Raw genomic sequence first — 13,069 nt, 5'->3', positions numbered from 1 at the left:
GATACTTTTATATGAGTTTTACAATTTGTATTATAAAAGTAATCCGTGAAATCTTAATGTTGCTACCTAAACAAGACCTGCATAATGACACCAGCTGACATTCCAGCATGGATAGGGAAAAACGCACAAGGCTCCACCCCTAAATGAAGAGCTACAGGTGACTGGCAGCTTCCAAGAGAGAGAGAGTCAGTATTCTCTAGAGACAAGCTGACTGGCATGTTATCCAATCCCAAGTGGATAGCCTTAAAGACACACACTTTTGAGCATTACTGTAGGGACTCGGGATATGTGTTTGTGTGTGTGTGTGTGTGTGTGTGTGCGTGTGTCACAATAATAGTTAAAGAAAAAGTCATAAGGTTGAGAGGTAGGAAGAGAATTTGGGTGTGGTTGAAGGCAGAGAGTATGGACTGGAAATGACGTAAATATAATAGCCACATATGAAATTCTCAAAAGACAGTTAAAGAAGAGTATGACATTTTTAGGTAGATAACATTTCCATTACTAGTGTGGATAATGAAGCACTTTGAAAATGGTAATGTATTTCTAGGTAGAAAAGTTGCATCTTCGAGTTTGTTTCCAAACATTTCTTTTAACTTACTACCTCTCCAAAGTGAGCATACTTTACATCATTAATCGGGGCTATTGCGTTTTTAGGCTATTCTTTGTTTTTACTCCATAGGGAAAAAAGGAAGATGCAACAATGTTACAATTAGATATACAAAGTTAAACAATTCCCATGTTATCTGGAAGCATCAAAACTGTGTATGTCCATTTGGGTTTGGGTTTTGTTCAAGTATAGAACATAAAAACAAAACACTGCAAGGTATAAATAAAGTATACATTTTCCTATTCTAAAAAAAATTTCCCAGTCTTAAGATATAGCCCTAATAATGGAAAAATAATGGATTAAAAACCATTTGTTTACATGAGACAAGACACCAATTAAACTCCTGTGTGATAAATGCGGTCTGAAAGCATCTGATCTGAAGTTAAACCAGAAACGGTTTAATTGAGCAGTCTGCTAAATTGCCACATGTTGCTCCGTTTGAAACTTATAAACAAAACGACACCAAAATCTGTAATGACAAAAATATAAACAAAATCTACAGTAGTAATTCTAGCTGGGGCAACAGGAAACGGCTTTCACGTTATGACATGGCTAGCCTGGCAGTTTGTCTGCTGTGCAGAGAATTTTCAGCACTCCAGTCATCTCTTGGACACACACACTTAGCAGGACATTAGTCAGCTCTTGATCGCTGTACATAAATACACCTTATTTAAGCTGGTTTATGTGGAAATTGCTGTGAAATTCCAATTAAGTGCTCTCTTTTTTGCCTCTGACAGAAGTCAAGCAACAATCCCTCTGAGTCTGTGATGGTAAGAGTGCTGAGCGGTCACAGGCAGTCAACATTTAAAACAACGCCATAGTTCAAAATACACGTTACACTGTTAATATTTGCAAATGGCCTACTCTTTCTTTTTGAAGCAATGAGCAGAAAGCAAACTGAGGCTGACAGAGCAAGTGTTAGGCTGACAGATGTGTGAAAACCTTTAAGCCCTCAGCAATTGCTTTGAAGATGCTCTGGAAAAGGCAGGAAAAGGGCAATTTAATCCTCGACAAACATTTCAGATTCAGTCCTTGAAGGCTGGGTGCTGTTATTTCACCATTTGTCACAGCAGGCTCCCTGACTGGTCAACGGAGTGGTGGCGTTTGGAGAGCACTTATCCTATGCTGGCCCTGAGCTGGTAATGAATTTAGCTCATTCTCTCTCCACTCACTGACTCTGGACTTCAAAGGGACAGGCATCTGGAATGTGATGGAATTCTTTCAAAAATGTTTAAAATGAGTAAGATAAACCGTTTTGATTTTCACATAAGGACCTATTATTAGCTAGGAGGGTAGGGACATGACCAGTTACTAGGTAAGAGCTGGAGTCTAGAAAATGGAAATATTTCCAGGATTCCCATGAGAAAAAAAAAAAGCAAATGGCCTGAGGTCGGGTAGCACAGCCCCAAGACCATGCCTTATCAGTAGGACCTTTGTGATTCCATGGCACACCGACACACCTAACTTCCTGCTTCCGTGGGGAACTTACGTTATGAACAAAATAAGTTAAACTTTTTGCACCTAAACTGGAATCTACCTTCATCCAAAGAGCCAAAGTTTAAGCATTCACACACAAAACTCATGAGCCTTCCTTCCACACTCTTGTTTTTAATTAGTTAAATCTATTTATTTAATTTACATCCTGATCAAAGTTTCCGCTCCCTCCTCTCTTCCACACTCCTTTACCAGGTATTCTGCTCATTTGAAGATACAAATTCACCACAGTGATCAATCAACTACAGTGTTCAGTTACAACGTTCAGTTAAGTGCTTACAGCTGATTTAATGATGAAGCATCCTTTTGAAAGAAAAACTACTAACTACATGGATTGGTCATTAAGTATCCCACAGCCTAGAACAGCCATAAGCCCCACTACAGAAAAACAACTTTCAAACTTTTATTGTCTAGAGTGTTCCATTTTACTTTTTTTTTTTTTTTGCTATTTTCATTCCTCTTTACTAACAGATAATTACAATCTCCATCTAAACAGTTCAAAAGATGAACCTGCAAGATGTGGTACTGAGTCATTTAACAGAAAATCTCAGAGAAGGAGTCCAAAAGTTCACCAGTGAGATTTTCAAATTAGTCCCGGGAGGCCCTCATGATCTGTGTGGACTGCTAAGTACATTTGAGAAGAGGCAGAAAAAACTCACTTCCTAAGCCAACATGTAAAATCAACCAAACAAAAAGTTGTAGGAAAAGCATAATGGAGAATTAAATTTCCAACGTTTTTTATGACATCCTTCAAGTGCCAGTTTCTCAGGCACTTGGAATACAAAGAAACCTAAACTGCAACTCAAAAATAGCACACAGTGTAAGAGACTGTCTAGACCAGAGTGGGCCCAAAGACAAAGCTTTAAAGCTGGCAAACCTCTATCAAGGGACAGTCAGGCCTAATGACCACAACGAGGCTTCGTGTGTATTGTCACACAGTCCACTTGAAACAATCCATTTGTGTGATCTGGTTGCAGGGAAATAAGGAAGGTCATCCCTTACCTTTCTGGTACCCAGGGAACAACAGAAGTGAGCATTCTGGGGGTTTGCCTCAAGTATTTTACAGACAGAAAATAACAGGTCTTCATGTGTGAGAATGACTCATGAGACACAAATTCCAGTTAGGTGCTACTTGCTAGATTCAGTCCTTTAAGTCCATGTCAAATAGGAGCTGCAGTCTATCAAGTGGCAAATTCTGCCCTGTTGCCAGGACTACAATGACAAAAAAAAAGGAAAATTCCCATTCCTTGAAGAATTTGTTTTTTGTTTTTTATGAACTTACAGGTCAGAGGTAAAAATTTCCCAGTACTCCAAATTGCTTTTGTTCTATCAGACCTGATGCATTCCCTATAAAGATAAAGATTAAGAACTCCTACTCTTTCCCTAACCAATGGTTCTCAGCTATGACTATGCATTAGAATTATGTGGGGCACTACTTTACAAAACTGCTGGTGCCTGGGCCCTATACCAACCTGGTTAAAACAGACTTGGTTTGTAAGGGGCCCCACATACAATATTAGTTCAAACACTCCACGGGTGATTACAATGTTAGCCAGGAATATGTCACTGTACAGAATGTAAAACAATACCTTGTAGATAGCAGTGCTCAACTGCTGTTAGCCTATCCCCCATCTAGATCATAAGTGGAGGGCGATACCAAGACAACATGGAAAAGAAGCTGTATGGCCCAGACTTCTTCCACTGAAATATTTAAGCAAGTAGCTAGACACCTGTAATCCCTGCACTCTGACATGTACAAATGAGCAAATGAGTGATGATAATAATAATAATAATAATAATAATAATAATAATAATAATAATAAAGCTTAGCTAAGGGTGTCTTTAGGTATGGAAACATCTTTGAACCTCCCTTTGAAAAGCACTCAGAATGACAAAGGAATAAAAAGGCATTCTAATTAGGAAAGGTCACATGTGCAAAGGAGTGAAGGAGAGTAGGTTAAGGACACCAGTCCAGCTGCTGGGACAAGGTCAAAGGAATGACCAGTAGCACAAAGTATAAGTAAGAAGGGTTAGATGTCGCTGCTAAGACAAAGGCCTTAATTCCAAAGCATGTATTTTCATGCTAGCTCCAGCCAAAGGGAAAATTTGTATTTCCCAGACAAGCCTGGTTATAGGAAGAAAGCTGTATTTGAAACTCATTGGATAGTGGTGCCTGGGTATTACCCTAAACATCCTGTCTGGTGACACCGCACTGTGACAACAGGTACTAGTAAGCATATATTTAGACACCTCCATCAACATCTTGATCCAAGAGCAGCAAGTGGGTTGCCTGGCTTCTCCACAAGCATACTAGATCTTTGTGACCACCATGGGACTCGAGGGACACTCTTCTATCTCACCATGGTCTATTACACAGTTCCTAGAAAATGAGCTGAATTTGAGGGAGTAATGTTCTGTATAATACAAAGTAGGTGTTACACAGGAGAATACCTTTAAACAATGGCATGGGTAGCTCCCAGGCCGACACCTCTGTGTAGTCTCCCTGAGCTCCAGCTATTTACCACTCTGTGGTCGATTCCTACACAGGTCTACTCAGAAGCTGGGTCCCGTAGGAATCATACTATCCCTCTTGGCAGATTTTAAATGGCTACAGTGGTGTAATAGGCTCCCCACTACTGAGAAGTGGAGTCTATTTGTTCATCTCTGGAATGTCAGATGCTCTTGGTGACTTTCTCAATCATGCTGTTGGCAGGGCAGCCTTTCAGAACTTTCCAAGACCTGCTGAGTTTAGTTAGAGGCTCCAGAAAGTCCAGGGCCCTCAAACCACGTGGACTTGTTTTCAGAACTCTCCCATTTGGAGCCCAGAAACCATGCAATATAAAGGTCAAGACATTAAAGAATCCAAATCTTGATGAAAAACTCCAGCTGAGCACCCAGTCACTGCCAGTCGTGTGGGCGGCAGCTTGGACATGCAGCCCATGGAGTTTGGACATCCAGTCACAACCTCAGGATGTTCCCAGTAAGAAACCCTCAGCTGAGCTCATGCAGCCCACAGAAAGGCAGAAAACAAAAACAAAATGGGTTTTCTTTGTTTGTTGGTTTGTTTCTAATCCACAAATTGCCTATGTGGATTCTTATAGCATTTTAGTTATGATAAACTAGAAGGAAATACCTGTTTTCCTGTCTCTTACCAAAGGGCTTTTGAGGCAAGTGCTTGGAAATTAAATGCTGATGCTAACTTCTGCTCTCATTTTGAAACGAGGCATCTTGAACCACTCTGGGCTACATCGTCAGTACCACTAAACCCTTGAATCTAGACCTTAAAATCATGGGCGATTTCCATAGGACTCAAATAATGATTCGATATATTAAAATACCCTCACCTTGCCATTTGTGCTTTGGATGAAGGGTTGTCAAACTTTCCTGGACCTGAAAGTAAATATTCTGGGCTTTGTGAATCACATGACATCTACAATTGTTGGGTTTCTATCTGTAATGCAAAGCACCTATAGAAAATAGGTAAACCCATAGTGTGATCCTGCCTCGCCCCCTTTCAAGACTTAGAAGGCTTTTCGAACTTCAGACTCGGTGTACCTATAGAGTTGTTGGATGTGTCTAGATCCAGTTTGGGGTAGTCTATTAGAAACCCATCAGCAGTTCTGGTTTTCTTCTCTCACTGAAGCATATAGCCTTGTCAAAACGGAACTTATTCATGCATATTTTAATTTAGAAAGTAATCGAGATTTAAAATTTTAAAAAACAAGAAATTTGGAGACTTCAATAGAATTTGTAGAAATATATCACACATTCTACTTACAATGGTTGCTTAAAATTAACAAAATTGAGGATGCCAAGATACCTGCACACAAAACAGAAAACCAAAAATCCTGCCCTCTCAGGAATATTTATAAACAAAAAAGTTATTAAACATTTAACAATATACACAAAAGGCCCAAACTTCTTGGCTTATTTTTTTCCTTTCCTTCTCCTACATGCTATAGTTCTGAAACAAAGGTCTAAAAACTTATAGCAGCTTTTTGATCTTTGACTTCAGAGAGAATTTTAGTGCCTACAGTTTACTGTTCACATAACTCACAAAAATATGCCCCTGATCTATTCACAACTAATAGCTGGTTGACAAAATGAATAATGCTATTAAAAAGGAAATGAGGTGCGGTAACCTTATATAAAGTGATGAATCGCTCAGCATTGCCAAGTTAAGTACTGACTGGAGGCTAAAAAGAATGAAAGGTGAAGATTTCATTAAAAGTAGAAACATTACTGAGAGTGAAATAAAGTACATTGGAATAAAATATACAAGGGTCCAGTAAGCATGTTATATGTTAAGGCAAAAATCCAATTTCTTACTCAGAGTGTATAAAACAGAAGAATGATCTAGCGAAGCCTTAAATGAAGGTTCTAACAATTGTTCTTAGATACAAATCATATTGTTTCAGTTTACCATTTCCCTTTTTACTCCTGGCAAATGCCAGGTGCATTTGAACGAAAACTATACTGACTTAAAAGTTGTAGACTTCATTGTGTGTATTCATAAGTGTAGGGAAGTGTGAGTCAGAGACAACTTTAAAAATGGAGAATCAAACTTTAAAAGGGGTGGGGGAGATGAAGAGTTTCCTATTCTATGTATGGTGATTTCATGACTGTAATCTCAGCACTTAGGAGGCTGAGGCAGGAGGAACAAGAGTTCAAAGATACAAATTTGCACAAAATGGAAAAGTTCTAGATAAAATAGAAAAGGTGCTAAGCCAAAATGGGCTATGCTCTGACATCCAGTTTCAAAAATCAAAATAAATTTGATGGACTCTAAAGTTGTTGGCAATGTCAACAATGCAAATTTGGTAGTTGTGGTAGTTTGAATGTAATTGGCCCCCATAATCTCATAGGGAGTGGCACCATTAGGAGGTGTGACTTTGTTGGAGTAGGTATGGCCTTGTTGAAGAAAGTATGTCACTGTAGGGGTGGTCTTTGAGGTTTCCCATGCTGAGGATGCCTCCCAGCGTCACAGTTGACTTCCTGTTGCCTGCAAGGTTAGGACTCTCAGCTACTCCTCCGGCACCAGGTCTGCCTGAATGCCGCCATGTTCTCCACCATGATGATAATGGACTGAACCTCTGAAACTATAAGCAAGTCTCTCTAATTAAATATTTTCCTTATAAGAATTGCTGTGGTCATGGTGCCTCTTCACGTCAATAGAAACCCTAACTAAGTTAAAATGTGGACAACCGAATAAACAAAATAATACTCTTTTGAAAGAAAGAGACACATTTGTTTAAGCATTTTAAGAAAAAATTTCCTTGTGTACAGGCTTTGCAATCAAAGAATCAGAAAGAAAATAGCATGCAATTACTAACCAGAAATTATGTACAGACGGTTGTCCTTTACTGACGCATTGCCATCATTTCTATGTGGCTAAATAAAAATGTCTTGTAGTAAATAAAGATGCTTTCTGGCAGGTACATGAAAAGAAAGGAGGCAGCACAGAGGAGGAAGACAATGGAATCCAACACAAATAGATAAAGAGGAGGGACTTGCCTAGCCCGGAGGAAAAGGCAAAAGTCACCCTTGGCCATCACAAGTTGCCTAGCACATGTGGCATTCTTATCTGGTGCAGTCATAAACCTTCTGAATACTGTTTTAAAATCTAGGTTCTAAGCATTCAATCCATTGCACATCTTTATCCCTGAAGTCACTGAAGTGGGAACTACATGGAAATTAGAACTTAAGCTTGTCTGCTGCATTTATTCCTGCTGTGTTAGGAAATAGGAATGGCTATCCATACATGTGCCCATTAAGATTCATTTGTCTGAGTATGTTGACTAATGGGAGGTGTGTGGGTGCTGAGGTTGGGAGCAACTCAAATGCACATGGACAGTTTCCAAGTCAGATGCTGTTTTTTAAAGGAGTGTGGCTTTCTCCATCAGCACTAAAGTAAAGGACCTGTTAGTGCTACTCATGATAAGGACTGCTCCCCTTGAACCTGAAGGTATTGATTAACTTGGAGACTATGCAACAAAATTTGCTCAGAATTTTTCATGGGTTGTATAACTACAAGGACATGCTAACCTGGCTACAAAAATATCAAAATAAATAAAGACTATGGTTTTGCTACTCCCAGCAGAAGATGGCAGAGACAATGACCAGAGCAAGAAACTGCTTCAATGGGGCCATCAATCTTATTCTGAATTCTACACTCTTGTTGCCCTGGTCCTCATCAACATCATTAACATCCCAGGGTCCAAGGTTTCAACCAGCCAAAAATAATGCTAGAATACAGTTTATCAATAAAGTCTTCCGAGCCATCCTTTGCCAAATGCCTAAAACAGTTTTGTAGAATCACAGTGCCGGTGTGTCTCAATGAAGGGAGGATAAAATGCCACTCTGGATTTATGACACACATGAAAGTAGGTGAAACAGAGTGGAGAATTAGTAGGTCAATAATCCTCTGAATGACAGATAGGTGAAGCAGTCAGAAAACATGTTAAATATTGGCAGTAAAAAGAAACCTCAGATGAGTTACAGAAAAAAAAATGGTACCAATTTTGCATTTCTGGGCTATACATATATGATAAGACAACTTAAAGAATGTTTAACTCACTTGTCCAGAATAAACATTTGCTTTCTGATCCTTTTAAATGCACACAAGCGGGTTTAATAAACAGCAAGCTACTTTCAATTTGAAGAGACTTGGTGGCCCAACCATCAAGAGGAAAATTCACAGGGCATTCTCATAACTAAGAGAAATACATATTTTTTCTTCTATAAATTTGAAGATCCCTTTTTAAATACAAAAATACATGAATGTTCTAATACTCACAGTATTTTCCAAATGATGAGGATAATGAGCTTTGGGAATATTGCCTTTAATATTTATAATTTCACTTGTAAAGCCTCCTGATCCCCATTAGTAAACTCTAATGGATTAGAGACATCTTCCTTTCCGATAAAAAGTATAGGTGACTCTTCATTACCTGCTGTCAGAAAAGGTGTCTTCCTTGAACCCTCAGAAACACCCTTTTGGTGCTGACAACTTATTACTTAGAACCTCTTCCTCCAAGGTGTTGACACTAGCTGATTTTGGGGGGCTAAGAAGCTCTACTCTCACCACTGACCTGGGGTGCCTGAGCACTTTCTCAGCTGCAAACTTCTTTCCTGATTATTTCCCTGTTTGGACTCTCTGAGGCCTCCTTAGAGTCAACACAAGATGAACCCAAGGTAGCAGACTGAAGATTGGGGGCATTTTTCTTCTCTTTTGGGAGTCCATTCACATTGAAAGTTGCACATAGGACAAAAACAAAATTAGCAAGTAAAATAATTTGTTATAGAAAACAACTGCTATGCCTACTGTGAGGATTAGAGAAGCTAAGCATTGTGAAAATGACTGGAACCTAAGGGCATGGACTGTAACTCCACAAGGGCAGAAATAAGTCACTGTTTATTCAGCGACTATGCCAATCACCTAAAACAGAGCCCAACACATGACGGACCTCAAGCTTTGCTGAACGGATGAACTGTGTGGTGTAATCAACAGTGTATAACCAAAATAATGAAGCAAAAACACAAACAGAACAGATCATCAGTTTTAGGCAGTGTGATCTATATAAAGCAACAGCGGCAATTTCTTACCAGTCCATTAAGAGTAGTCAACAAATTAAGGTCGACAAAAATAAGTGTAGTCATGTGTTAAAATTATTTTAAATCACATTTGACGATTCTTTCCCAAGTCAATATATAAAGTAAAGACACAGAACTTATGCTTAGGGGTTTCAGATGTGAGTCAATGGCAGTATGCTTGCCTACCATTCACAAGGCTCCAATTCAATCTCCACTGCTGACCAAAACCGAAACCAAAACAAACTGATACATACTTTACTGGTTATTCCCCAAAGAGATCTATTGTTATTTTGGGGGGAGGGGGATAGCTCTTCTAAGAACTCTACAGAATGGCAGTCACAGGCTGGGGATGTACCTCGGTGTAACATTTGTTTGCACAGCATGTACGAGAGACTGTGAGGTCAGCTCCCAGTTGTGGGAGTGACATCAGCCACACCAACTCACCTGATCTCCAGATGATCTTTAAAGATACTGTCACTTTACAACCTCACCACTGCTAGATGAAGGAGAGCCTGCATTTACTGAGACAGGGTAGCATCATTTAAATGGAGCCAGTGTTCACAAGACTGATTGCATTCTCATCTAAATTATTTTGGTCACGGACTTACAGGGTTTTTTTTCTCCCCCTCCTTCTCTTTAGACTTTTTTCCAGCTTGAAAAAGTGGATGTTTTCTTCACAAAAATGCATTTTGAAACAAAGGGTTGCTTGTCCATATGAAAACTAACCTAGGAAAAGATGCAATCCTCAATGGGGATTGAACAAGTCATTTGGGAAAATAATACATCTAAACTATAGTAGAGCATTTCAAGTTATGCTCTCTTAGTTACTTTAAAAAACCTCACTTTTTTTTGCACTTGGGCACTTGAGTAAGTAAGTATACCAGGATGAATACGTTCTTGTAATAAAATAAATAGTCTTGGAAACCCCTTCTCCATTAAATACAGTATTTGGAATGAAATGAATAAGTATACGGAAATTACTTTTGTGGCTTACTGAGCTATCCTTGCTAATTTGCACTTAGTTTAACCACTGAAAAGTCAACAAAGGTTACAGCTAAGTAGTTTTGCACACCAAGAGGTCAATCACCAGCAATTTAAGAAGTCTTTAAAGCTAACTTCTCTGAGCACAATTCTAAACCTGCAAATCCCCAAATTGTCTTGAAAAGCAAATGCTATTTGTGTAACATTATTTACTTGTTTGTGGTCACATAAACCTATCTCACATATTTATATACAATATTTCAACATTTACAATATTTCAAAAAGAGTTGTGCTCATGTCTCTTTGGCACACAAACGTTCCCAAGGCACACAGACCTTGCCTTCACCAAAGCTTGCCTCTCCCAGGGTGCAAAGGGCTCTCTCAGCATTTAAGTTCTATGCTCTGTGAAAGAGACCGGTGTTAATAATTTCATTTGTTCCATTCTGTTAGTAGTCATTTCAAGTGAAAGGCCGGGACAGGTTCTAAACACACTAAATTCTATAAAGCCATTAGCAATAAATTTGACCTGGCTGTTTGCTGGGACAATGGAAACCGCTGAAAGGCACGTTCGTCTTTCTGGGCAAACTCACCGGGATTAAAAGACCGTCTAAGGACACAGTAAAAAATAAATGAATTAATTAGTAATAAAGAAGAAGAAGAAGAAGAAGAAGAAGAAGAAGAAGAAGAAGAAGAAGAAGAAGAAGAAGAAGAAGAAGAAGAAGAAGAAGAAGAAGAAGAAGAAGAAGAAGAAGGTCATCCAACTGGATCTCAGTTTCCCTCCAGTCACTTGGAGACTTTGTTAATGTCTGGCTTCAGCTTTACCTCTTATTTAACTCAACTGCCTGCAGCTTTCCTCTCAATCCCACTAGTTAGGTTTTATTCACATTCCTGTCTATAGGTGAACTTCCTACTTTAGTTTCCAATCCGACATTTTATCAGCTAGCTCAGAACGAAGCAAACAAGCCTTGATCATTACGCCTCAGGAGATCCAAACTGTGAAGTCCAAAGGTTGTGCAACTCTTTTCAAATCATCAGACCCCCACCAAGGCAGCGGCAAGGTCTCTAGCCGCTAAGCCCCAGGCACCATCCGGCTAACACCTTTCCGGAGATGCAGTGCTAACCTTGGGGACAGAAGCCAGCCAGCTAGAAATCCCTAAACTCCGAGGATCCCCGCAGAGACGATCAGCCCAAGTAGCCCAGCCACCTGTTGAAGAAGGAGGCTAAGAATGGCGAGGGCTGGATGGGATGGAGAGAAAAGATATCAGAACTGGTGTCCCCTCCTGACTGCACGAGTAGCATCTGCACCCTGGCTCAGCTCACTGCAGTGGGTCATCCCGGCGAGTACTCACCGTGAGCTACTCGAGGCTCACGGTGGAGACTGCTTTGGCGCTTGGGCTAGCGGCAGAGCTAACCTGAGGCTGAGGTTGCTTAGGGCTACCCTGGAACCAAGGCTTCCCTAGGCCGAGGTTTCCTTGGGCTAGGGTTACCCTGGATCGAGGCTCCCCTGGACTGAAGTTCCCCTGGGTCGAGGCTCCCCAGGGCTGAGGCTCTCCTGGGTCCAGGCTCCCCGAGGCTGAGGCTCCCCAGGACTGAGGCTTCCTGAGTCGAGGCTCTCTTGGACCAAGGTTCCCCTTGACCAAAGCTCACCTGGGGTTGAGGGCTGGAAGGCAGTGTCTCGGTCCCCTGGAGCCCGGCCAGGCATCTGGAAGGCCCATCGCGCACCATACGGCCCGGCCGGGCACAGCTTGAGCGGTACTGGGCTGGCGGGCAGTGGCCGCAGCTGAGGACACTCGGGACCCAGCGCAGGGCGCGGGGGCGGGGGTGCGTGCGTGGGTCCGGCCCCTGCTCGCAGCAAGTTCTCGATCAGGAAACTCTTGCCCAAGCTGCCAAAGCCCGGAGCGGGGAGGCCGAGGAGTGCTGAAGAAGCCACCACATCCCAGTAGGCTCCGGCCTGGGCCGCCACAGCGCTGGGCAGCATGGTGCGCGCCGCTGCCTGGTGAGCTGCGGGTAGCGAGTGCGCAGGGACCGGGACCCAAACGGGATGGGGAGGAGGGGTGCGTCCCAGCCCTTGGCTGCGTCTCTGGCAGAGTCCGGGAACGGTCTGCAGATCAGGACAGGGTTTTCACATCACGACGGAAGGTGTGTCCGGCCCATCCATTCATGTCATCCTGCCCACAAAGTGACAGATGCGGCCAACAATGAGGGCAAAGAGAGTCCGGGCTCCAGCAAGGGGAGGGGACTCTTGCTGAGGAGGTGGGCGTGGAGGGGACCGGACAGGAAAGGGGCACTAAGACTCTGCCTGCCAAGCCTTGACCCTGGTGCTGGAGCACTGGACTCTCTGGTATTGGTTATCATGAACTTCTAGGGGACATGAACTGGGACTACTGAAGTGCA

General features: G+C 41.6%; 1 protein-coding gene across 1 annotated transcript in view; it reads right to left on the bottom strand.

Moving 5' to 3' along the window:
* The window catches only part of Dbx2 (developing brain homeobox 2), a 32,532-nt gene extending 19,677 nt beyond the window's left edge, over positions 1–12,855 (bottom strand). Inside the window, exon 1 of the mRNA XM_005067143.4 lies at positions 12,323–12,855. Coding sequence (XP_005067200.2) covers positions 12,323–12,653 — 331 coding nt within the window. The 5' untranslated portion in view covers positions 12,654–12,855. The remainder of the gene's footprint in view (positions 1–12,322) is intronic.
* Positions 12,856–13,069: the final 214 nt, after the last annotated feature.

The sequence above is a fragment of the Mesocricetus auratus genome, unplaced genomic scaffold, assembly GCF_017639785.1.
Source record: "Mesocricetus auratus isolate SY011 unplaced genomic scaffold, BCM_Maur_2.0 Super-Scaffold_100010, whole genome shotgun sequence".
Classification (NCBI taxonomy): domain Eukaryota; kingdom Metazoa; phylum Chordata; class Mammalia; order Rodentia; family Cricetidae; genus Mesocricetus; species Mesocricetus auratus.
This window is presented reverse-complemented; position numbering and strand designations above follow the sequence as displayed.